Source organism: Eupeodes corollae, chromosome 2 (genome assembly GCF_945859685.1).
Source record: "Eupeodes corollae chromosome 2, idEupCoro1.1, whole genome shotgun sequence".
Taxonomy (NCBI): Eukaryota; Metazoa; Arthropoda; class Insecta; order Diptera; family Syrphidae; genus Eupeodes; species Eupeodes corollae.
Window position 1 is genome coordinate 36,677,697 of NC_079148.1, and position 27,467 is coordinate 36,705,163.

The 27,467-nt window shown below is 30.0% G+C and overlaps 3 protein-coding genes across 5 annotated transcripts; 1 reads left to right on the forward strand and 2 right to left on the reverse strand.

Moving 5' to 3' along the window:
* Positions 1–11,840: 11,840 nt before the first annotated feature.
* On the reverse strand, positions 11,841–13,544 carry LOC129944856 (uncharacterized). Its single transcript, XM_056054518.1, has one exon. It carries the CDS (start codon positions 13,542–13,544, stop codon positions 11,841–11,843), a length of 1,704 nt encoding a protein of 567 aa, XP_055910493.1.
* Positions 13,545–14,091: 547 nt separating this feature from the next.
* On the reverse strand, positions 14,092–27,092 carry LOC129946879 (uncharacterized). 3 transcript variants are annotated; one of them, XM_056057246.1, is made up of 2 exons: positions 26,954–27,092; positions 14,092–15,210 (listed from the first exon to the last, which is right to left on the reverse strand). In XM_056057246.1, the coding sequence occupies exon 2, from the start codon at positions 15,195–15,197 to the stop codon at positions 14,184–14,186; it is 1,014 nt and encodes a 337-aa protein (XP_055913221.1). In that variant the 5' UTR covers positions 15,198–15,210; positions 26,954–27,092; the 3' UTR covers positions 14,092–14,183. The 3 variants fall into 3 exon arrangements, with proteins under 3 accessions (XP_055913221.1, XP_055913220.1, XP_055913222.1); XM_056057245.1 differs by lacking the exon at positions 26,954–27,092 and adding an exon at positions 16,274–16,410; XM_056057247.1 differs by lacking the exon at positions 26,954–27,092 and adding an exon at positions 15,316–15,466.
* On the forward strand, positions 19,362–21,074 carry LOC129944857 (uncharacterized). The gene has a single exon (XM_056054519.1). The coding sequence runs from the start codon at positions 19,362–19,364 to the stop codon at positions 21,072–21,074; it is 1,713 nt and encodes a 570-aa protein (XP_055910494.1).
* Positions 27,093–27,467: the final 375 nt, after the last annotated feature.

The window sequence follows — 27,467 nt, forward strand, 5'->3', positions numbered from 1 at the left end:
ATCTGGAATTCCCTTGTCGAACAATGCCCTCTGCTGGATATAAAAAGAAAGAAATAACAACACCAATAACGTAACCGTCGATTAGCCACTCATTACGACTTAAAAGTCGTACTTTTTTGCGTTCACAATAATAATAATTTATATGAGTTTAAGTACTTACTTGCAACCTAACAACACCTTTCGAACTGATCACACAAAGTGTGTTTGTCCAGTAGTATTTCAAGCCCACCTTACCAGCAATTTGTTCATTTGTTTAAGACTTTTATTATAATTTGTTGTAGTTATTTTTATTGTCGTCTAGAAAACTTTATACAAATTGTGTTCAATTAAAATGCATGCAGCATGCATATAATACAACAACTATTTAAATGCAGTGCAACATATTTTTTTCTTGCTTTAATGACCGATAAATCACTTTCCCTTGGCAACTTTGCGTATTATTTAAAAAACGTTCGTTGCCGTCGCGTCGGTCGTGGTCGTCTTCATCGCGTCATTACGTTTTCAGTCTAATGTCATAGATTTTTAAAGTGTTTATTCCACATGTAGCTTTGTACGAGTCGTACGTGCCACTTGTATGATTACTTACTTTTAACTCCTCCATAAGTCTCATCTGCTTTTTAATAAACAACAATTTATTTTGCCAAAATTGGCCATAAAGGGAATTGGTAAGAAATGAGTGGTACCAGTTAGGTATGAAGTGTTTGCTTGGAATTGCAATTTTTTTCATTTCATAGATACCTAATTGTTGGTGGGAGTCTTGAAAAACAAAACTTTAAGTTCACGTAACAAGCGGACTTACAGTCAGTTCATTGTTAGAATACATAAATAGACCTTTTAAGCTTTAAAGTTAGTGCAATAACGATAAAAGATAAGATGACTGCCAAAAGACAACGTTACAAATTTTAACCAGTGTCGGAACTTCCGCAATGGTAATAGGGAGCCAACACGCACTAAAATTTAAAATGAAGTGCTTAAAAATTCTCTTAGTATCAAAACAAATTTAAAATTTTATCTTTTCTGTCGCTTTATTGAAGTCTTTCAGGATCTAATTTAATGCCAATAATTGATAAATGAAAAATTTAAGTTTTGTCAATTCACCTTTTTGATGAAAACCCACTTTATAAATGTACGTAAGTGTGGATCATGTTTCATTCGAATTATTTGATCATTATTTGGACTTTTTTCAGTTGATCCCAATTATTTCATTGATAAATTAATAAATTCAACCGCACTTCTCCATCACTTTTTAAGCATCTAGTAAAAGCGAGAAAAAAGATTAAGACCATCAAAATATGTTAAATTTCATGGCTACAATATAGAACTGTCAAAGAAATTCGGACAGTTAAAAAGAATGTTGCCGTTTTGAATTTTCTCGACGCTATCCGTTTGTTTGAAAAAGTTGACATAGGCTAAATTTTTTCTTTATTGTTGTATCGTCAAAAAATGTATTTCCCTTACATATTAGGTGCGCCACTGTTTTTTTGTATGACATTCGAAAAAAAAATGCTATCTCTGTTATCCATTGCGTAGCTTTAAAGCAGCCTCTTTTGAAATACCTAACTATTTTTTCTACTTATGACATTTTAAGCATGATCAGAATATCTTAACTTGGTTTGCGACAAGAATAATGTGGCGATGTGCTGTACACCTTAAGGTGAATATAATAAGTATACCTACTTTACCTTTACCTAAAAGGTGAGACTTTTACTCAACTTGATGATAAGTTTATTAACAACGCCTATTTGTTGTGTTGTACTTTGTGTACAATTGGAATTATAATTTTGGACACACATCAAAAGTTTCACTTTCTTTGCCAGATTTTAGTACCTGTATATGAATATTAAGGGTTCTTATGTAAACATTTCTAAAGTTGGTGTAGGTTAGCAATATACATTTTTTTCAAACGAATCTTTTTTTAAATAAAATAAGTTGAAAAGATAATTTTCCTATTTTAAAACATAAAAAGGTCGTTAAGAGAACACAATTCCATTTTAAATTAGATCCGTTTCAAAGATTTAAAATTGTTTCCTTTTTTTCAACTACTCCAAAAAGAGTTTACATTTTGATATTAAAGAAAGGCACCTTCATTACTTCACGAATTCCATCTTTGAAATTTTGAATCCATTTACAAATAGACCCTATCTTACCTGACTTTACCTCAAAGAAGAAGGTGTTAAATTACAAGATCTTGTTATTATCTCTTAATAAAAACTACGGTCAGGAAACATGTGTTGCAAAAGTACGAATTTGGGCTGCAAAATTTTTAACGTTTTTGTTTTAAATTTAAAATTTACATTACATTACATAATGTAATGTAAAATTTTCAATGCGTTACTTAGAGGGTTACGTTCCAATTTTAAAAAGAGGCTGAGATGCGACCCACACTGATAACTTCCCATCCCGTCTGTCGATTTGTCTTGCTTAAAAGTGTGTCTTTATGTACTCGTATCAATTTTTACCAAATTTGAGTACTATTTTTTGTAGATTTTTTTTTAATAAAAAAACGGACCATTGGATTTTTATATAAAAATTACTGAATATCGAAAACAATATTTTTTATGAAATAAAATAATTTTGAAGCCAATATTTTTAATTTTTGAAAAGCTATTTGAGTCGAAAGTAAATTTTTACCAAGTTTTAGTACTGTTTTTTTTTAGAGTTTTATTTTTTGTAAAAAAACTATCAATTCGATTTTTTTCAAAATTTTATCGAATGTTGAAAACAATTTTTCTTATAAGATGGAATTTAGTTTGAAGCCAGTATTTAAAATTTTTGAAAATATATTTGAGTCGAAAATCAATTTTTACCAACTTTTGTTAATTTTCTTTTAGGTTTTTAATTTTTTGTACAAAAACTGTCAATTCGATTTACTTAAAAATTTTACTGAATGTTGACAACAATATGTTTTGAAAGATAAAAATAGTTTAAAACCAATATCTAAAATTTTTGAAAAGATATTTGAGTCGAAAATCAATTTTTATCAACTTTTATTATTTTTTTTTAGGTTCTTATTTTTTGTAAAAAAACTGTCAATTCGATTTTTCTCAACAATTTTATCAGATGTCAAAAACAATATTTTTTGTTGCACAAAATTGTTTTGGAGATGAAATCATATTTAAATCGTAAAATTTTGGAGGTAAGATGGATTTTTCTCAAAAAATATACTTCTTTGATATCACGTTACAATATATTACCTACAATTTAATTCAAGTCTAAAGCGTTTTTGGTTCGTAAGATATTTAGGGTTAACCGAAATTTTCACCTTTTTTTCAAACAGATATGGTAAAAAACCCACCCACGCAATTTTCTTGAGAGCTCTTTCTGCATCTTTCTGCCTTATTATCTGTAAAACAAAATTTATTTGAAATCAATATCTCTTCTGGTTCTTGAGCTATGGACAACGAAAAAAACGTAGTGAACGTACGAACGTACGTACACACGCACGCACAGACATCTTTCTAAAAATCTTTTATTTCGACTCTAGGGACCTTGAAACGTCGAGAAATTTTCAATTTGACAAATCGGACCAATTACAATAACTTCCTATGGGAAGTTAATAATAATGTTGTTCCCACTTGCCAAATTTGGTATAGTTACAGCTTCAAAATTCACGGTTCGATAAGTTGGTTGTCCAAAAAGTAAATCACTAATTGAAAAACTTATATATTTTTTTGTATAATAAAATACGGGTACTTTTTTTAAAGAATTTGTTCTTTATCTTCTTAAAAATATGAGATTCTGGCAACCTATTATAATTTTGACATTTTTTTGAACATTATTTTTTAGTTTTTGATTTGCATTTATCTTAAGTTTTGAAGAACCTTCTTAAAAGAAAATGTAATGAACGTATTTTTATAGTAAACTTTTGGTAATAGAATTTAATTATTATTTTGTATATCCTCTTAAGCTCTGTCCTATTTTTCTAACACTCGATAACTGTGTTTAAACTTTGAACATGTTAAGGGCATTGTAATATTCGGCTCGGTCCGACATTTAAAACTTATTCACACTTGCAAATAAAACACAATTTTACTTTATTTAAATTGTTCCAAAGTTATTTGTTGAACACTTTCAATTAATACTTTTCAAACACAGTCTTTACTCAATTATTACTTTTTAAACATAGTCTTTACTTTATCGCAGTTCACAAACGATAATAGTCCCGCTTCGCTTATGAACTCCTATTTATATACCTCAAATCGGTTCGAGAAACTACTAGGTTGTTCTCGAGGCTTAACAAAACTAGTTCTCCTCTTAATCAAAAGATGTTTCCCCTTAGAGGTTCTTTTATGCGCTGAATGTTCTCGAAGTTAGTTTTCCTCTAAATTACTAGATGCACTTTATGTTGCCCCTTATTTTATTCTTCTATAACACGATATTAAAAGAGATAAAGAGTGTATACATATTACAGTATTTATAACCCTTTTAGAGTGTGCTAATTATAAAAAAGAGGCTGGTATGCGACCCACACTTATAACTTGCTTAAAAGTTTGTAGGTTACCGAGTTTTTTTTGTTTAATGTTGCCAGTCGAATTGTTCTATAGTACCCGTAGCGTGATGGTTAGTGCGTTGGACCATCATGCAAGGGGTCTTGGGTTCAATCCCTGTCTGTGCCACCTAACTTTTTTCATGGGTACTGCCTCTTGCAAGTAATTGACATATTCTCCAAGAGTAATTCTTGTCATGAAAAAGTGCTTTCTCAAATTAGCCGTTTGAATTCGGCATATAAACTGTAGGTCCCTTCCATCTTCTACAACATTACTCGCACACAGAAATGGTTGAGAGTTGTAAGTCACTAGGCCCTGGTTCTTCATGCACTGTTACGCCCTCTAATTTGTTTCTTTTTAGTTGAATTGTTCTAATTTTTTTAATAGTGTGATTTCAAAATCTATTTTTGCTAACGAGATTTTGAGTCGAAAACCAATTTTTACCAGAGTTAGTAGCGTTTTCTAAAAGATTATATTTAATTTATAAAAAAATACAAATGGGATAAATAAAATTAATTTGAAGTCAATATCTTCTAATGTTCACAAAATATCGAGAACCAAAAATTAATTCTTACCAAATTTGTGTATTCGTTTTCGTAGATTTTATTTTTTTTATGAAAAAAGGACTGTTGGATTTTTATACAAAATTTACTAAATGTCGAAAACAATATTTTTTTGTGAGATAAAATTGTTAAAAAATTGTAAGCCAATGAATATAAATTTTAAAAGATATTTGAGTCGAAAGTAAATTTTTATAAAGTTTTAGTATTGTTTTTTTTGAGGTTTTTATTTGTTGTAAAAAAAATTGTCAATTCGATTTTTCTCAAAATTTTACAGAATGTTAAAAAAATATTTCTTAGAAAATAATATTAGTTGGAAGCCATAGTCTTAAATTTTTAATAAAATATATTAGTAGAAAATTTACTAACTTTAAGTAATGTTTTGTTTTAGATTCTTTTTTTTTACAAAAATACTGTTAATTTGTTTTCTCTCAAAATTATATCAGATAACAAAAACACGTTAGTCTTCGTTGTTTAAAATTATTTTCGGGGGCGGCGCAAATTTTGTATTTTCACACTTTGGTGAGGAAAGATATTATATTATTGTCGGATTTTGTTCCAAAGCCTTACAATTTCATTCTCAGGTGGTTACATGATTCGACTTTGAATCCAAACAAAAGATTTATTGTACAGAAAATTAATGAAAAAAAAACAAATTTCTTTTTTCTAAAAGACACATCTGCTAATTTAAAACATTGTATCGTCTAATAAAAACGAGAAAATTGTAAACACACTTGATTGTAGGACATGAGAGACAGATCTGAAAATCGTCGGCTGTGAAGCATGTTTTTTTTTGAAATTCGATATCATGGATTGAATGTAAAACGTACATATATTAATAATCTCTAAATAACTGCATACCTACTAAAAATGTTTTCAAACTAAAATTAAGAAATTTGGTATATAGAAAATTGATGTTTAAATATTGGAGAACAAACTTTTTTTCGAGATACATTTATAAATCTTAAAGCGGAACAAATATTTTTCAAGAGACTCTTTAGGTACATGAGTCGTGTATTTTATTTGTTTTGAAATCGAGTAAACTTTTCAAAAGGGAATTGTTAACCATATAAAGAGAATTTAGGCAGGTATTCTATAGATTGTAACGTTCTTGTTAAAAAACGCCGACATTTTCTAATTCTTCATATTTTTTTGTTGAGAATTTAGCTTAAAATTCTGCTTGGATAAAAATTATTTTTCCAGAAAAACGATCCCAGTATTAAAAAATGTATGACAAAGTGACACCTCAACAAATTTGTGCCAATGGTATCAGATTTATTTAAACCTTTAAAAAAAGAATTTAAGTAATTTTGTGTTTCTCACGATTTGTGTCGTTCTTTTTTATATTTCCAGATCTTTGTAAGAATATCTATACAAGACTATGAAGTTTAGGGTCAAACCTAGCCAATGTGTTATTTTTCCATTATTATTTTTTGCAACTGTTGGTTGCTATGATAAAGAATCAATAATAGCGACCCTGCTGTTAGTATAGTATTAATGTTTGCGTAAAGGAGTTTAAACAAAAACAAGGATATAAGCTGTTCAGGAAGTTGCCAGATTTTGTTCCCAAGTCATACAATTTCATGGTTAACTGATTCCGTTTTGCTAATGAGCAAAATATGAAGAAACTATCAGCACCTGTCATGTGTCTTTAAAAACGAAACGTTACAATTCCAACATTGCATAATCTGAAATTGGCGTTTCTGCCAATGTTGGCAGAGAAAAATTTCAAATAAAACTGAAAGATAACACGACAGATCTACTTCAAATCGTCAGATCTAGGAAAATTTAAAAAAAGATTACATGCATAGGATCTATTTGTGAATTTTTACATGAGAAGACATTGTTCAAATATTTTTTATCAGTCTTTTCAAATATCAGGAAGCTTTTAAATTTAACGAATTTTAATTAAATAATAGAACAACTTTAATTTAACCACCTAATCAAGTAAATTCATAATCTCAATCAAATGTATTGTTATAAATGTCTATTTATGTGTCATCTAAACTCCAACACTTTTCAATTGTTAAATTTGATTATTTATTGTCTTGCACCTTGTAGCCCAACATCATCTTTATTTTCACACGGATTAACACAACATTCGCTAATAAATTTGCTAAATCGAAACAAAAAATTGCTTTAATTTTGTATGACATAAAATTACATGACAAGTAATCTGATTTGCACTTCAATAATTATTTAGTAATTGCATAAATACTGCCGACGCCACCATTTGTTGCTATACGTACGTTTGTATCACTAAAAAAATACCTAAATAAGTCTACTGAATGACAGTGCGGAGAATGTCCAAATCCATGGAGGCGCTGAAGCATGACTTAAGGTTTACTGCCATAACCTGCGCAACTAAATCGCGCATCATGTAATCGACACATTAGTATTTATGTAGTTACTACAAATTCAATTTTATTTTCACGCATTTCATAACCCAATATAATTCCTATACAATTGATCGATTATATATTTTGATTGGAACTGTTTACACAGGACAGGTGCTTTCAAATTGTCGTATTCCTTTAAATTTTGTCAATATCAAGTGTGGCATATCTGTAATGTTTATAGGGTAAATAGGTGGATTGTTGTCAACCCTAAAAGAAATTATTTTCACTTAAATGTTTTTATCTCAAAAAATTCTTGTTCTTTTGGCCAGCAGGAGCGTAACTTTAAAGAACTCTTTATACAGGACAGTCCTTGGGATAAATCGTCAACAATGTCATTTGCAAAAGAACATGTCAAAAATGATTAACTGTTATAAATGAATCTGGAAAAAGGTTAGAGGATGCGCGTTTTTGTGATCACTGTGCTAATAAAGTCAAAATCTGGTAAAAGTTATAAGCTTAAGTTTTTGAAACAATAAAAACATAATTTTTTGAAAATCATTCCCAAAAATTGCCCTTTTGGTTGATTTACACTACAACACATTGTAAGTTTCGGACAAAAGTGTTAAATGTGACAGTTAAAAAAATTCAAAAACCAGTCACGTTCTGCAAACTATGTACATAACCTCTCTCATACTTAAGTTGAAAAATTCAACTCAACTTTTATAATATTCGTGGTGGTTTTGATGGTAAATACCTTCAAAGATGGATGTAGTCGCAAAGTCAGTCGCAAGTCGTAACAATGACATAGCTTCTTCTCTTCTACATGTCAACACTTTTTTGGACATTTACCAAAAACAAAATGATGGGTTTGTCTTCGTTTTTCATTTGTGCCTTCACATAACATGATTTTCTTGACACTTACTTACAAAAAACTTAGCGTGCGAAGTTTCTGTCTTCTGTCCAATGATATTGTCAATGAAACCCATTCAGGGTATTAAACAGTTTGAACCTGCAATATTAAATGTAAGATGTGTATAGTAGATTTAAATGTAATAATATGGTCTATACGTTCACTTTCACTATGCTATACAAATACAAGTCTCGGAGCTACGCTTCTTTTTAAAATAGTTTAACTGATGTGCAAATGAAAGACCTGAAAAGACTTAAATTTTAACTAATTTAGATGAGAAACTCCAATGCAAATATTTATTTTTTCTTCTTTATTCTTTTCAAATAGTTAAAGTTTATATGAATATGCAAATCGAAATAACAATAAAGAAGGTTATTGTTTGGTAAAAATTTAAATATTTTGTTTATGCTGAATTCTAAGTTTTGTAGGAGGAACCTGGTGTTTTCACTTTCATTTCACAAAAAAGTGTTAGCTAAAAAAATGAACTTTTGAGTTTTTATTACAAAGTGTGAAAATTGTGTATTTTCAAAATAAAGAGTTCATTGAGAAATGTTACAGTCATTATATAATCAATATTCGTTGATCATTCAGCGATGTCAAAATATTTGTTGTTTTATATTGTGAGGTTTCAACTTTTGTAATTCAAAATGTTCTGTCTGTAATTTTGCACGAAAAAACACAAGCAACCGAAGCGAGATTCACTTACACGGAACTGATATTGTAGTATTGTATTTTCGATGGTGTCCCACATGAATCTCTCATTGGACCAATATTCTTCTTTTTTCTGATGCATATGATTAGTTTCGTTGGCAAGATATTCGTGTGTGATATTTTTAAGTTTCTATTGGAAGTGAGTATTGAACGTCGAATGTCTTAAAAACCTAAACTATAATTACTATAATTATTTCAATTTGTTAAACGCTTCTGTGAACAATGCTTTTGAATAAATGCTTAAAACAACTTAACATAAAATTTAGATCTAAACAAAAGACATTTATTGAACTTACAAGAAAATAAAATGTGTTTAATATTTCAATCAATTGAGGAAGAGGCCAATGCGACAAAAACGCAAAAAAACCTTCTCCAAATCCCTTCAATTCGTGTATAGAACAATAAGGCGCCAATACTACACAGTCATATTCCAAAAATGGCCTCACAAATGAAACAGAAAGTAATTTGAGAACATAATAATCGCAGAATTCGCGTCCAAATCTTTTAATGAATCCAAGAAATCTATTTTCTTTTTTTTTAAACAAAGCTAAGCGAAGTAATTGTAAGTTTATAAGTAAGTAAAACTACACTTAATTCAGTAAAAAAAAATATTCTAACTAAGGAACAAGAATAAATTGAATGTAATTAAAAAGAATTAGAACTTTAGATGTCAGATGTAGGGTTAATTCTTTTGAAAAATTTTATTTCATCAGACAGACGAATTTTAAATGATCGAAACCAAGTCATTTATAAATAAAATAAACAATATTGGTCCTAGATGGCTGCCCTAAGGCACACCAGAGTTCACAATAAACGGATTCGAACATTCATTACGAAATATTACACTATATTGTTCATTTTCTAGGTATGATGAAACCCAATTCAAGAAGTTGTTGTTAAAACACTAACGACCCAGTTTAAAAATGAGTGTTTTTCGACACAACTTGTCAAACGCTTTACTAAAATTAGTAAATATACAATCTAATTGTTCACGTTTCTCAAAAACATCAAAAAGACGTAAAATTAAAGAAATAAGTAAATTAGTTTTTAAGAAAACCATTCTGGTTACCATACAAAATTGAACTACAATGAAAGGAAAGAACAGTACTTACGATTGCCTCATACAATTGAGGTACTACAGATAGATAAGACAGATAATCTCATATTTAAGACCTTTCTTGTGCAGTGAAGTTATAAATGAGGTTTTCCAGATATTTGGAAAACGTAAACTTTTTAAAGACGTGCTAAAGAGAACACATAAGAGATTTCAACAGTATGTTAACTTATTTAAAAATTAATATTAATGAGATGTTGAAAGTTTAAACCTACAAAAGAGCAAAAACAGTTAATTGTGTTTGATTCAACAAAAGCGTCTTCTATAAGTTTAACAGCAGAAGCAATTACTGCAGTTTTAGCACAAATTGTCTCGGAAAACAAAACTAAGTCGTTAATTAACTAAGACTCCATAAAGACGTACCATCTTTTAAAATAAGTTTATTTGACTGTTTCAGATATGTAGATATGTTTATTGGAATGTAGAAATTGTAGTCATCAATTTGCATCCTTATATTCGGTAGGTTAAAGTCAATTTGAATCAATATTTCATCTTTCGGCTCCAAAAGAGCATAGACTTTAAATACAATCATTAAATTTTTCGTAAATGCCACAGTTAGAACTTGCAGACATGTAAACCGATATAATAAATAAAAGTCTATTACATTTCGATAGTGAACTAGAATTAGTTTAAGCTCTTCTGACGTTTAAAACTACGTACTTCAAAATAAGTGATTTCCGATTTAACTAATTCAAAAAAATAAATTGAATTAACTTTCAAAAACCGAAAGAAATCAGCTTAAATATTTGCAGTTCTAGAAATGATGGAATTAAAAAGAATACCAAGTGCAAGTTATTAAGAAAACGTATAGGAAAGTATCAGTGTGGTTCGCAATCCCAGCCTCTTTCTCATTTTGTCATAATTTTGTTGTGTACTTATTTTGTTGTTAAATAATACACTTCTTCTAACAACACTATGACAAGGTTAAGGGCTAACCTTAAGTTTTTATATTTTATATTCTCAAAGCCACATTAATTTTAATGTTCATAGTCAAAGTTGACAGACTTCACCTCACGTCACAAGGTAGAATACGTATGTTGACTATTACATTCTTTTTTTATATCACCATAGGGTCACGACATTATAATTTATCATAAACATTTTAATTAATGTTTGGAGAATTTTTAACACTAAACTAACCTTTTTTTTTTGATTTATTGAATTGCATTTGAAGTCAAGAAATACATAAACAAAAATAGTTTTATGCACAAGTTTTAATTTCCCCAACTTCAACTTCGGTGGTCATTGGTCATGTTTCTCGTTTCAAATGTTAAAAAAATATAAAGTTATACCTTCGTAAATTTCTTACATCATTTACTAATACAAGAATCTCTTCTAGTTTTTAATTACAAAAAATAATACCATTTTACCAAAAAATATTTATATAGTCAATGAATATTTTTCAATTGAGTCTAACACAGTCATCAAAATATTCTCAACCAATATTCATATTAAAGAACTGAAACCACAAAAATTATCCTCTTAAATTTAACTAATATTGTAAAACTGTTTTGAGGACGTATTTTCGACTGAATTTCTATTCAAATCTTAGTTTTATTTTAATTAAAAGATGGAACAAAATATTACTTAAGAATTCCTGAGTTGGACTCTCAGAAAAAAGAACGAAGAGGAATTATTTTTTTATTTAAACAAAGAAATTAATGAAACACGTAAATATATTAAATAACAAATTTTATTAAAAAAAAAAACAGTAATATTTCACTCTTTATCTGGATATTTAAAAATGAATATTTCAATACTAAAAACTAGTAAAGAAAAAATCAATCCAACTGTCAGACAACTCCATGCAAAAGTCAAATGAAACATTGACAACGGATATGGTTGATTCAAGTGATTCGATGTCGTATTCAATACCAACAATTTGTGCTTTTTAATCAATGCTATCCCATCACGATTCCATTTCTCCACTAATCCTGTCTCACAAATATTCACTATAAATTCATTGAGAATCTCACTGAAATGAGAATGTTTCGCCATAACAAATCCCAAATAGTAATCCTTTAAACTTTCATAGATTATGTGATATTTGGGATATTTTTGAAGATCGATAAAAAATTTAGCCTTATCACGACCCAAAGCGTAGCCAAAATTTAAGTTCTTCATTGAATTTCGTTCTTTCGTCAAGTCATCGTATTCAACTAGTATGACAATTTTCGCCAGATCTGGACCGTGAACGGACACAAGCTTCCATTCGTAGTCAACCATTAATACTGGAACTTGATTGTCAATGAGGTCTTGAATGGTCCTATGTTGTTTGACCTTGATGAAGACGGTAAGGAATGATGTTAGATAGACCAAGTAGAGGTTCACAAGAACAAACGAAAACAACAAGACCTGGCAGTGGAATCGATAAGCTTTAGTTATTGGCCTTTCCGTTGGTTGAGCAAGCATGGTGAGGTAACTTTGGCTAAAACTCTCCCACGCTTTTACTGGTTTGGCACAGAGCTTATTTCTCACCATATCCATTGCGATGACATAGCACGTTGATAATCCAATCCAGATCCAGACCGCCGGAGCAAATGGTCTCAAAAAATATTGATTAGGATTCAAATTACCAATTAATGGAGCAACTATGAACCAATTCATCAGCTTTAGGGGATAACTCAGTTGAATGCCTTCGAAATCCTGATAGGCATTAATACTGATATCGATTTCGTTGTATATGGTTGCATTTACGACTGCCATCATAAAACGCCTGTCCAAATCCTTGATTTTGGTTCTGGTGAACAACGCATTGTGTTTTTTCAAGAAGTGCTTGAACAGCTGTCCAATATACCCGGCAATGTGATGTTCACCACGTTTATTAGTGTACCAAAACACCCTGGGCAGATCTTCTTTGGCAACTGTTCGGAATTTGTATCCATTTAGGTTGCGTAAGGCATTTGGAATGGGTTGGGTTTGACCCAGTCGCACAATTTTAGTTTCAGCAAAAGGAAGGTACCCATAGGCAATACCTCCGACTAATCCAAAAACTCTGGTGAATTTTTTCACATTGAAGAAATAAGAAAAACTCACCACAATTTCTTCCAAATTATTTCCATTAATTATGAGAAATTTTCGTCTTTGAATTTTATGAATTAAGAAATCCAAAATCTGACATTTTGAACAAGAGTTTTGAACTACTAAAATGGCATTGCTGAAAAACCGATGATCATCGTTGAAGTTTGATAATTGAGAATAAGAGGAGTTAAAAAATGTCACGGCAATGTCAGATCTTTTCTTTGTAAAGCTGCTCACAATTTCGTCTTCGATTCCGAAGAAAAACACTGTAGCCGAATCACTTTCAAAGTGTATCTTCTCAATAAATGATATTAATTTTGTATGATGGGCCCCAAAAACTAGGGCAGTTTGGAAGGAAAATAAAATGTTAAGCGAAAATATTGCAATTATGGAACGACACATAATTTTCACCAAAACAACTCTCACCGTAACTTGAGCCTCAGCCGTGAAGAAGACAAATCAGAATAAGACCTGAGAATAACACTTTTCTGTTTCACTCAAACGTTTCGTAAGGGATGAATTCATAAGCACACTCCAATGACTTCTTAATAAAAGACAATAGCTAAAAATAATATTTTGGCACTAATTGATTTAATTTTAGTGTCGTTGTTTTGAAAAGAAGTGTAGCAGAGGTTGACAGGCTAAAAGACATTAGGAAGTGACAATAAATTAACATTTAGTATAAGAAGGACGCATGACGACATAGCGCAGAAGTAAAAATACATAAAGTCTTAATAGTGACAGTCAAATTACTGGAAAGAGTCAAGGGTAATTATTTCAGTAGTATTTCAGTTCAAGGCTTGAATCGTATTGTAGGTTACATTTTCCTGCAAATTTTAACATCGAAGAAAAATAGTTTGTTTATGTATGTTTCTCGATACTAATAAATTCAGTCGTGTAATACTATTGACCATATTTCATAATTTTCAAAAAACAATAAAAGAAATGATTTCAATTTCTTCAAGAAAATTTAATAATTAATAATTCCTTAATACCATGATTAAAAAAATCATGTACAAATACGTCAGAAAGAATATGTTTTTACTCATATTCAATACGATGAAATGTCCATGCACACCTTTCGCTCTGCTCCAAGTCTAATTCCTTCAAAACATCGACAACCACCGAAAACTCTCCAGTACGTGCTCCACTAAGAAAAATATTACAATCTGAAGCTTTAATAGTAAACCCTTTTGAAGGATCTCCCAACTGATCGAGACATTCAATTTTCCACTTTGTGTTTTTTGCCATAGTCCTATCCATGAGAATCGTTTCTGCTGGAACTATTCGTCCCAAAAATTTAGAAAATGGTTTTACCCAGCACAAGAGTTGACCTTGTGGACTTTTAAATTCATAAAGATTCTCATTTTCATCTCTAAAATGATGAACAGTCCAATTCAATTGCTTAGAATCAAATATTAAAGTCGGAAAGCCGACTGTAGACGAATTTTCACGAACCATTTCAACATTCAGATGAGCCTTATTACCAATATTTGTTATAAGCAATTTAGTTGTATCTCCAAGATGGTGGGGATAAATTGGTAAACATTTTGCCATTTTTGTTAAACGGGTCTGTTTTTCGGTTGTTTGTTGACTAAATAACGGTGTATCAATCATTTCTTGTAGTTTCTGTGAGAGATCATATGATTTCTTGGTATCCTTCGATTCGTCATGAATTTGTTCGAAAATTGCCTCATAACCCATTATTGCTTGGAGGTCATACTTAAAGTTCCCCACAATTTGTAAGATTTTTTCGTATTCAAATTTCCCTAGATATTTTTTGATGGCATTTTTTATTCTCTTTTCAAACAAGGTTTTTTCAAATTCGTAAACCTTACTTGCGAACTCGAAATCAAAGAGTTCAATGGCCAATAGATCTTCGATAATTACTTTGGAAAATTTTTCAATTTCGTTAAAAAGAAAACTCCGAACAATTGGACAATGTAATTCCCTGGCAGATTTTGTATCATCCATAAAATTGTGACTATTTGCAAAGTCAAGGCAGTTATAAAGTTCGATAAGTTGATTGAGTACATCATTCCGGGTGAGAAACATGTTGAATATGTAACTGAAAATAGAAAGTGAAAAAGTTACATTATACATAAAACACTACTCATCTTTCTTTTTAATTCATAAAAGCTGGTTCATACATTTACTATTGGACTTGACTTACTCAAGAAACAATACGATCGGGAAACTTTTCTTCTACATTTTTTTCTAGAGTTTGTATTCTTCCATTTTTAAAAAATGGCGTTTTTTGTTTAAGTTAAATCTCAAAAGATGACAGTTGCAAAATTGAAAGCTGCTAAAATAGTTAACTATTTAAAACGAAACTTTTAGCTTTTATTGATTACAGCCTTGAACTTCGTTTGAACCCTACTCAAATAACAGAATTCAGCGCTTTAAAAATGATGAAACGCAAGTCCTTGATTTTTAAAATATGCAAATATGCAAACTGCAAATTATATAATTTAAATTGCCTAATATACAATTTCAAACTGATCTGTCAAATAATGACACAAAGTTTAAAATTAGTCACAATGCAATGCCCAAAAAGGTAAAAAAATAGCCAAATAATTTTTAAATAAATGAACGCTGAAATTGTTAGTTGCAATTTTCAATTTTGAATTTCGGTTTTATGACACAGGATTTGGGTCTTTTGGCAATTATTTTGAGCATACAACCTTGCACCCATCCCGAATCCAATCGTGAGCCCAAGCAAAGGGGGTGAAGGGGGGCTTCATATTTCACTTTTTATATATATTGGGTAATAAGACGGAAATTTTTAATTTTGGTTAAAAAGACCTAACGCCGATGAAGTCTTTAAACTCAATTATAGGAAAACACTTCACTATTTCTTAAATGTTGTCAATTTTGCTTATTTCTTTAAAAGCTTTGTGTATATTTAATACAAATCAAGACACATGTTCGAGTTCAAAAAATTAAACAAACTTTTTTCAAAAACACCCTGTTTGGTTGAGTGTTTACAAGGAAACTTTATAGTAATTTTCTATCTTTTCTGTTATTAATTTTGAAGGGGTAGCTTTAAGCAATTAATATTTTAATGATTCGAATCACTTCTATTATTTTTAATGTTAACTTTTTAATTAAAACGTATTAAACAAAATTACCGTAGTAATCAAAGAAAGAATAAACAAATAGGATTCCTCCCACAATGAATATCTCAACTCTTCGCTCAAATTTATCAAGCATACTGACAAACAGAATTCAAAAATAACACATAAACAGCTGTAGAAGTGTAACGCGCATAAATATAAAGCGTACAATCAAGTATTTAATATTGAGATAGCATATTAAACACTTAGCTAAGTGTTTAAAAGCTTTAAAGTGAAACGTCACACATAATAATAAACTCATATTTTCAATAACAGACAAAAACACTCAAATTCAGTGTTTATAAAAGCTCAGAATAATTCTTACTTTTGTGAAAACACTTGTGGTTGCTGATACCTAGCTATATTCTGCTGCGTAGACTTTAATGAGCTTATCAAAATGCTTTTTCTTGATTTTTGTATAGTCGAAGAACTAGATGGTAGTTTTGGAAACAAAATAAAAAGGTTATAAGAAGGTGAGGGTATGTTCTCAAAAGAAAAAACTATAAACAATATAGGAGATAATACGGAGCTTTGAGGAACATAAGTATTTATTTTTTAAATATTTACAACGACCAAAAAACTTGAATAGAAAAGTGAATTCTTAAATAAAGTTACAGATATTCGATAAGAGATCTTCTATTCAAATAAACCTAACGGGTACGCCCTCCAGCTGCGCTCGACAAAGCTTAGGGCATCCTGGCCTACACCATCTCTCCAGCGTAAACATGGTTTACCACACTGTCACGTACCATAAAATGTACTGCAAAGGGTTTTCCAGAAACACTTTAACATCAAATCTTGGGCAGGCATCTTGCTCGTAGTAAGTCTCTTTCTCTTTGTCAGGTCCGTGGTCCGTAAACGTTTTTAAGGATGACATTCTAAAATTTGCCTGGCTTTTAAAGGGTGCTGTGCGTAGCCTTTTGCTTATAGCGCTAAACCCGAAAATAGTATGGACTTCACATTTTCGCTAGGTCCGTACGTCCGTACGTCCGTACGTTCGCGACGTTTTTTTCGTCCTCCATAGCTCAAGAACCAGAAGAAATATCGACTTCAAATAAATTTTGTTATACAGATAATAAAGCAGAAAGATGCAGAAAGGGCTCTCAAGAAAATTGCGTGGGTAGTTTTTTTACCATAGCAGTTTGAAAAAAAGGTGAAAATTTTGGTTAACCCTAAATATCTTACGAACCAAAAACGCTAGAGACTTGAATTAAATTTTATATAATATATTGTAACGTGACACAAAACAGGTATATTTTTTGAAAAAAAAAATCAATATAACGGTTTTTTTATAAATCAATAAAACTGAAAAAAAAAATTTGTCACCTCCAAAATTTTACGACTGAAATATGATTTCATCTCTAAAACAATTTTGTACAACGAAGAATAATGTTTTTGACATCTGATAAAATGTTGAGAAAAATCGAATTGACAGTTTTTTGTACAAAAAATAAAAACCTAAAAAAAAATGTATAAAAGTTGATAAAAATTAATTTTTGACTTAAATATCTTTTCAAAACTTTGAGATATTTTCTTTAATTTACTTTTATCTTTCAAAACATCTTGTTGTCAACATTCAGTTTAAGTTTGAAAAAAATCGATTTGACAGTTTTTGTACAAAAAATTAAAAACCGAAAAAAAAAATTAACAAAAGTTGGTAAAAAATAATTTTCGACTCAAATATCTCTTGAAAACTTTGAGATAATAGGTTCTAACTAACTTTTTCTTATAAGAAATATTGTTTTCAACATTCGGATAAATTTTGAGAAAAATCTAATTGACAGTTTTTCTACAAAAAATAAAAACCTACAAAAAAATGTATAAAAGTTGGTAAAAATTGATTTTCGACTCAAATATCTTTTCAAAACTTTGAGATATTGGCTTTAATTTTCTTTTATCTTTCAAAACATCTTGTTGTTAACATTCAGTTAAAGTTTGAAAAAAATCGATTTGACAGTTTTTATACAAAAAATTAAAAACCGAAAAAAATAAACAAAAGTTCGTAAAAAATGATTTTCGACTCAAATATCTCTTGAAAACTTTGAGATAATAGGTTCTAACTAATTTTTTCTAATAAGAAATATTGTTTTCAACATTAGGATAAATTTTGAGAAAAATCGAATTGACAGTTTATTTACAAAAAATAAAAACCTGAAAAAAAATGTATAAAAGTTGGTAAAAATTGATTTTCGACTCAAATATCTCTTCAAAAATTTTAAATATTGGCTTCAAACTAATTTTATCTTATAAGAAATATTGTTTTCAACATTTGGTAAAATTTTTAAAAAATTCGAATTGACAGTTTTTTTACAAAAAATAAAACTCTAAAAAAAATAATACTAAAACTTGGTAAAAATTTACTTTCGGCTCAAATAGCTTTTCAAAAATTAAAAATGTTGGCTTCAAACTTATTTTATTTCAGAGAAAATATTGTTTTCAATATTCAGTAATTTTTTTATAAAAATCCAACAGTCCGTTTTTTTCATAAAAAAAATAAAATCTACAAAAAATAGTGCGCAAATTTGGTAAAAATACATATAGACAAACTTTTAAGCAAGACAAATCGACAGACGGGATGGAAAGTTATCAGTGTGGGTCGCATCCCAGCCTCTTTTATACATACATACTTTTATGTTTTGTTTAACAATTTTAAAAACTCCGAGTATTTTCACTCGTTGCTGTTTTGAACACCAATAATCTTGAAATATAACCTTTACACTAACCTTCCACATTTTGGAGAACCAAAATAAAACTTAATTGTTTTATTTTTCTGTAAAAATTAAGTTCTATTTTTAAACTAAATGTTTTACAAAAACTAAACACAATTCTTAAGTCAAACAACAGTATAAGATTTTGTATGTTGATAGGTTAATGGCCTTTATTTATCGACTATTAGGTATACCTTGAAATTCACCGATTTTAACCTAGAATCACAAATTAAATCAATTACAACTTGTCCAGTGCGTCCACTAGTATTCTTCTATAGGTAATTTATTGTTTTGTCTTCACAAATAATTACTAAGTACTTTCTATCAAAGTCAACATTTCGATGTAGTCTTTTAAAACATTGAGTACACAAAAATTGACGGGAGCAGTCGGTAAAATGTCTCCAGTCCTTTTTGTTACATTCTTAGTCCTGCGTGTACATGCAGTGAGTAGCTACACTCAATATTTGCAATTGACTGAGCTTACACATAAGATATTCGCGGAATCTCATTCGAATACAGTGGTGTTCTTTGAGGTTGAAGATGATTTCTTGCGGTTTTTCATGAAAACGAGGGTTAATATTCCTGCAATTGTTTGGCAGCATTCACCTTCAGCTGTTGCTATTAACACTGAGTGGAGCTGGAATGCCATTTTAGTGATACCAGCTTCAAGAAAAAACAACTTCGAAGGACTTGAGCAGCTATTGCCATTGCTAAAAGTTCGAAAATTTGTCCTTGTCACTGGTGACGAGTTCGAAGAAATTTATCAGTGTATGTTGTACCTCAGAAAGAATAACTTTACAAGAATATTTGGCATTATCGGAGAAAAGACTTACGCCTACCTTCCATACGAAAACGATCCTGTGAGACTCCTATCGAAAACAGAACCGCTCCCGAATGCATTGAAAGACCTTAATGGCTACACATTTCGAACAATCATAAGTCCAGACCTTCCCAGGGTTTTCTGGTACAAAGATGCTGATGGAAATCGTCAAATTGGAGGCTATGTTGGTCAGCTGTTTGTGAATTTTCTAAAGAGGCATAATGCTTCTTTTACGGAAGCCAGTATCAAAGATGTGGAAAGTCGTTTTATGCTTGCTGTAACGGAGGCAACCAAGAACAAGCAAATTGATGTTAGCATGAATGCTTATAAACCTGTGAAAGGGCTCCAAATGAGCTATCCATTTGCACTAATGCGGTGGGGTATAATTGTACCAATAAATGGTCACATCGATGCTAATCAATACTTTGTGAGGCCATTTTTTCCCACGGTTTGGTTGTCAATTGGTCTTACGATAATCTACATATTCTCCATGAATATGCTGAAGGATTATTTAATAAATGAACCTCTTCAAAATGTTTGGCGTAATTTTAGTCAAATTTACTTAACAATGCTTAATCTTCCAACCGAAATTCCGATAAAACGTCACTTTCGGTTTCATTGTCAAGTAATAATTTTGGCATTTATCCTTGGAAACCTGTACACAGTTTTGCTGACATCATTTTTGACAGTTTACATACAAATCAAACAGTTTGATACAATCAAGGATCTGGTCGATAAGCGGTTCTCAGTGATGATGGTTAACTACGAATGGAAAGCTATCGAAGACCTGGACCTTCATCCAAAGGATTTTGAGAAAATTGTCACTCTAGTAGAACGAGAAGTTATGTTTCGAGAGAGGAACACAATGGTTAATACGAGTTTTGCCTATGCCATGGGTGCTGATAAGGCTATTTTCTATATGGGATTTCAAAAACGATTTGCAGCCAAGTCGTTGTTTCGGATGCTTCATGATACTTTGGGAAATTATTATTTGGGATTTTTACTTATCGAGCATTCGCCTTTCACAGAAATTTTGAATAACTTCATTGTGGAAATTTTGGAAACTGGATTGCTGGACAAATGGTTGAATGATGCAGTAAGCCAAGTCAGATCAAATGGACTATTGAAAATTGGAACGGTTCATCCAGACCGTAAAGTTCCATATCCACTGACAGTTTTTCATTTGAGTTTTGCTTGGATTTGTTTGACAAGTGGACTGATAGTTGCGACAGTGGTGTTCGTTGGTGAGAAAATTACTGAATTGTTGCGAGGATACAAATATAAATAAGATATCACATATATTTTTTATATTTATATTTAAAGTGTTTACGCGAAGTTAATTTAAACAAAAATAAATAAAAAAAAATCACTAAATATTTGCAGACAGTTATTTACAAAAGAAATATTCATATTAATTTTCCAAAGCATTAGCCTTATAGTTTTTGGCACCCCTGCAATTTCTTATACGAATTTTTTAATTTAACCTTAAGAAATAATAAATGTGACAAAAAGTTTAACAAAATAAATTTCCTCAATCATTAGTCAAAGTTGTATTTTTTCAAAGCGAATATGTAAGTGCCTAGTATTGATTTCTTTTATATTTAGTAAACGATGAAACTGTATAATATTCTTTGTTCTTGCTCTTTCGACAATATTTGATAGGTGTCATGACCTATGAAAATATTTCTGAATGAGCAAATTAATTAAATTGGGCAAAATCAAGGACAGTCTCGTTATTTATTTTGTTCTATAAACAAATTTTGAGAGAATATGATTGAAGGTAAACATGGCAAACGCAGAAAACACTTATTGTATACCTCAAAATTATTTAGAGTATTATTTCAACTTCTCTTCAAAATCAAGGAAAACAAGAAGTTCAATGCACAAAATATAAAAATCAGTTGAAGTTTAGTGAAGAGCTTCATTGGCATCAACACTTAACACTTCCTAAAAAGACGTGTTGTTTTTTAATTATTTAAATTAATGAGTGTGGAATGATCATTTATTCTTTTTTGCAATACCAAAAATCTCATAAAATTCTATTTAAATAGATTACAATTTTGTTTTCAAAATCATTATATACTAAAAGACCAAGTTTTAAAGTAGTACGGAATAAATGAAAGGGAATTCAAAGACTTTATATTTCTGTACTATTTCATATTTGATACGCGCTCATCAATTAGTTTGATTGAAAGTTTCAATTTTGGGGAATAAAATGTTAAATGTTAATTTATAATTTAATTAAAAAATCGCTCATTAATAAAAATATAACACAGGAATAAACTTCTATATTTTTGGAGAAATTCAGACATAAAAAAAACAGGGTTACACAATTAACAAATTCTTGATGTACTAGTTAAAAAAAAACCGCTTTCAGTTAGTCCGAAGTTTAGCTCAAAGGTAAACTGATAGTGATAGCCATTTATGAGAGTGTTGGTATTACGCTACAATTATTTTTGAATTAAACATTTTTTAAAGCTAATTGATATTTTTAATAGTCAAATTGAAAATTTGGATTTCGGCGTTTCAAGGTTCCGTAAATCGATAAAAAAGTTCTTAGAGAGATGTCTTTTTTTTTTTTTTTTTTTTTTTCAATTTCATTTTTATTTATTCAATCTTAAACCTATCTTAAAGCTAGACAAAAATTTATAAAACTAGCCTAATTATCCATAACTTACAACTAACTTAATGGTCCCATACGGACACTCTAAGTTAAACTATAACACTTAAAACTAATGCCTTTCGGCCCTAAGATCTATTTTACTTCATTTAAATTTTATTTCATTTATTTTTGTATTTATTAGAAAATTTGAACAAAAAACTAATCTCAATATCCTTTTTTTATTTATTTTTACTTACAAACTACTTAAAGTTAGGTCCTTAAATAAAACTTAAAACTAACCTAAACTACCTATTCTACCTATAAACTACTTAAAACTGGAACAACCACAGCAGCAAATCTAACGTTTTTTGTTTTTATATTTTACTGTCTTTTTTGTATGTTTTTTTTTTTTTTATTCCATGTTATTTTTTTTTTCTTTGATTTTTTTTGTTTTTTTTTTAAATTTTTTTTTTTTTGTTTTTTTTTTTTTTTTTTTTATTTTTTTTGTATTTTTTTTGTGCCACCATGCCTATTCTACTTAAAACTAAACCCTAAAACTATAAAACAAGTATGTAAGCCGGCCAAGGCTTAAACCCCATCCCGACCTACCCATTATCAAGTGCCGATTGAAGCCACCAAAACTGGTTCTCCTGCTTCACCCTATCAGTTCGGTCCCGTTCGGACACAGCCCTACTGAACCGAAGGAGCTCCGCTCCGCCTTGTGCCATGACGTCCCGACTGTACGGGAGTCGCCTATCCACGGTTCTTCGTCTGACGTGGTAGATTAACGGAACTGCCAATCTATCCTGTATCAGACCGCATTTGTCTAAAAAGAGGAATGCCTCTGGTGGAATGAACCCGCTCAAGCGTGCACTCTCAAAATACTCGTCGTTCGGATAAAACGCCCCGAAAATTAAATTGTTGGTCGAAGACATAGCTCTTGCAATGTGACCTCGGACGAGTTTTATCACGAAATTGTCAATTCTGTTGATTCGAGCCCCGTTGTATAGGACCTCGTTGGAATAGTAATGCACATAAGAAGATTCGGCTGTTCGATATAAGCCGGTACAGCGTCGTAAACACTGCCGCTAGAACACCCGAAACTTCTCCATCTGGGAAGGGGCAACGTTGAACCACACAGGACAACCATAAACGATCATTGGCCGAGAGAGATGTCTGTGTATGCGGGTGTAGGTAGGTTCGTACGTTCGTTTGTCCGTACGTTCGTTGTACGGACAAGAACCAGTAGAGAGATTCACTTCAGATACATTTAAAAGAAAAGAGGCTGGGATGCGACCCACACTGATAACTTCCTATCCCGTCTGTCGATTTGTCTTGCTTAAAAGTTTGTAGGTTTTCGTGTTGGGTTAAAAAAATTGTCAATTGAATTATTCTTACAAATTTTAAAATTACCAACAATATTTTTCATATAAAGAAATGGTTGAGTTTGAAAATCTATTTTTGTTAAATGGATTTATAGTCGAAAACAAATGTTTAAAAATTTAAGAAGCATATCTTAAATTTTTACAAATTGGATGAATGAAATTAATTTGAGAGATATCAAGAACCGAACACAAATTTTTACCAAATTTGCGTACAATTTTTTTTAGATTTTATTTTTTACAAAAAAACGGACTGTTGTATTTTTATAAAAAAACTACTGAGTATCGAAAACAATATTTTCTGTCAAATAAAAAGAGGTTGAAGACAATATTTGTAATTTTTAAAAGCTTTTTGAGTCGTAATGAAACTTTTAACAAGTTCTAGTATTGTTTTTTTTAGGTTTTAATTTTTTGTAAAAATACTGTCAATAAGATTTTCCCTAAAATTTTACTAAATGTTGACAAAAATATTTTTAAAAGATGAAAATGAGTCGAAAATCAATTTTTACCACCTTTTCTTCATTTTTTTGTTTGTCAAAAAACTGTCAATTCAATTTTCTCAAAATTTTTCCGAATGTTGAAAACAATATTTTTTATAAGATACAATTAGTAAGAAGCCATAATCTCAAATTTTTGAAAATATATTTGAGTCAAAAATCAGTTTTTACCAACTTTAAGTAATGTTTTTATTTTTTATAAAAAAAACTGCTAATTCGATTTTTCTCAAAATTTTACCACATGTAAAACCCTTTATTTTTCGTTGTACAAAATTAGCTCAGAGATAAAATAATTGCGTATTTGTATAATTTTGGAGGTGACAATTTTTTTTTCAGTTTTTTTTTTGATTTATTAAAAAACCGTTAATTGTATTTTTTTAAAAAATATAATTGTTTGGTATCACGTTACAATATATTATATAAAATTTAATTCAAGTCTTTAGCGTTTTTGGTTTGTGAGATATTTGGGGTTAACCGAAATTTTCACTTTTTTTTAAACTGCTATATTATAAAAATCGGCCACGTAATTTTCTTGAGATCTTTCTGCCTTTTTATCTATATAACAAAATTTATTTGAAGTCGATATCTTTCTGGTTCTTGAGCTTTGGACAACGAAAAAAAACGTCACGAACGTACGGACGTACGAACGCACAGACATCTTTCTAAACATTTTTTATTTCGACTCTAGGGACCTTGAAACGTCGAGAAATGTCAAATTTTCAATTTGACAAATCGGACCCATTACAATAACTTCCTATGAAATTAATAATGACATCAAAAGGTGCAGAAAGGACCTTAAAAAACTAAATTAGGTGGTTTGTATACTGTAGCAATATTTAAATGTGGTTGATCCCTAACTAATAACTCTGGCGACACCAATTAAAATTGGAGAGAAAGTGGATTCCGCGATTCCGTCCGTCTACAGCCCAAACCATTGGGTCGATTGAGTACAAACTTAAAAAAAATTAAGTTCTTAAGCAGATTTGCGTAAGGTTTTTGTAAAATTATTTTAAAGACACAAAACAATAGAAGCCCACATACAAAATTTTTGGTCCAAAATCGAAAATTCGAATATTTGTATACTCTTGTATTTCTCCAGAGCCGTTATAGAGCTTTTAAGTTTTCTCAAGAAATAAGAAACCGATTTCTGCACAAACTTTTATAAATTAAAAAACAAAAATATTTTTTTTCCACAATCGCAATTTCGAAAATGGGCCATAATTTTGTTACGAAAATCAATTGCAAACAATATGTTAATAAGCTGTAAATCACTGCAAACTAAAAATATTTTGAAACAAAAATTGAGTAATTTTAAAAATGTATAAGCATTTAAATTAAAAAAGCCTGCTCTAACGATTTTCGAAAAAAAAATTATAAATAAATGGTTTTTTGATTGATTAAATGGCAAATGAATTTTGAAGATCAACTTAAAATAAAAAAAAAATTGTATTCATCAGAGTATAGCTTTTTTAAAATCCGGTAGGATTTTAATAAAATTCAAGGTGAAAATATTTTGAGAAAAATATAAACCTTAAAACAAAATTTACTAAAAGTTGGTAAGAATTTATTTTCGACTCTAAAATGTTGGCAACTATTAAATATATTGCTTTTAAATTAAATGTATTTGATACAAAAATGATTTTATAACAAAACAATTTTTTTAGAGAAATGCAATCGTCAGTTTCGTTTGTATAAAAAATAAACATCTAGAAAAAAAAACTACACAAAATTGTTTACACCGACATTCTACTCAAATGTTTCGAGAATAAACGGCGGTATTGACTTTAAAATTATTTCATTCTATACAAAATTTTATAAAATAGTAAACAAATTTTGTAAGATATAAACATTTTAAAACATTCGGTGTTAGGTCTTTTTGCCTAAAACCATAATCCTAAACTGTCATGAAGCCCAAAATCGGGCTCAAAGAATAACAAATTTGAAAAAAAAACACCAAGTTAATTTTAATTAAAAAACACCGAAATTTGTATTTTATTATTTTAAAACCCAAACTAATTTTAACCCAAAAAAGTTTGTTAATATTGCCTAAATCGTACAACAATTTCGGTTATATGGTTCTACTTATATTTTTAGAAAATGGTTTTCGACTAATTTGATGAATAACTTTAAGGTTATATTCACATCTTTAAAGATCAAATTTTAAATCAAAAGTTTTTAATATGCAGATTCTCTTAAATGTTTAAACAAAATGTTGCATAAAATCTCTTTTTTAAAACTACTATTTACAATTATGTTAACTGCATCTATACGCATTTTGCTTAATAAACATTTACATATAAACATCTCAGAATCAACAAGCAACAAGCTTCAAAAACTCTACATCCGTAAGGAAGTTAAAAGCACCTTAAGTTACACCCGGCAACGTCTTCGAGTTACTTTGTAACTACTTTGCGTTAAGTCTAAGTCACACACAGTCCCAGGTTTGTATCTTGTATATTTATCATGTTCATAAATATATTTCGCTTTAAATTTTATCATTTTATGTAAATGCAACGAAACAACAAAAATCTCCCTTTCCCGATCACACAATTTCTCTTCTTTCCACAACCCAGCATAAAAATGTTGCAGCATAATGTTAAAAGAAATGTTGCATGTTGCGATGGTAGATAGATAGATACACAAAAACAGAGATCAGATACATTCGGTAAATGTTGTTTTGTGTTACCTTTTTCAGTTTTAGTTCCATTTTCAAAGCGATCGGTTTGGCATTCATAGTCTTTGCTTCCATCGCACCAGACCTGTCTGTCGGATTAAAACGCAATATCTTCGACTTCATGGTTTAAATCTTGTCGGCTTTTGTAACCGTTTTCTTTGTCTTGTATATCTTCCTACCTGTGACTCAAGTTCATTTCATTAAATCTATTTATATATGAATAAAAAGAAATCAAATTTAAATTTATTATTAAAAACAACAACTTCTGTGGATACAAAATAAGAGAGTGATCTTGGTTAATTTGGTGAAAATATTTTTGAATTTGTCGCATATTTAGTAACAAGAAAAAGAAGGTATAAGGCCTATCTGTAGGCACCTACCTACCTACCAACAAGTGTAGTGTGTAAGATAGTTGTGTGGAAGTGATATAAAGGAAATCATGTCCTTATTCGACCTTTTTATTACACCCTAAGTTCGGTCCTTTGGAATCTCTTAATTCTCCATCCAAAACGAAACAAAACTAAAC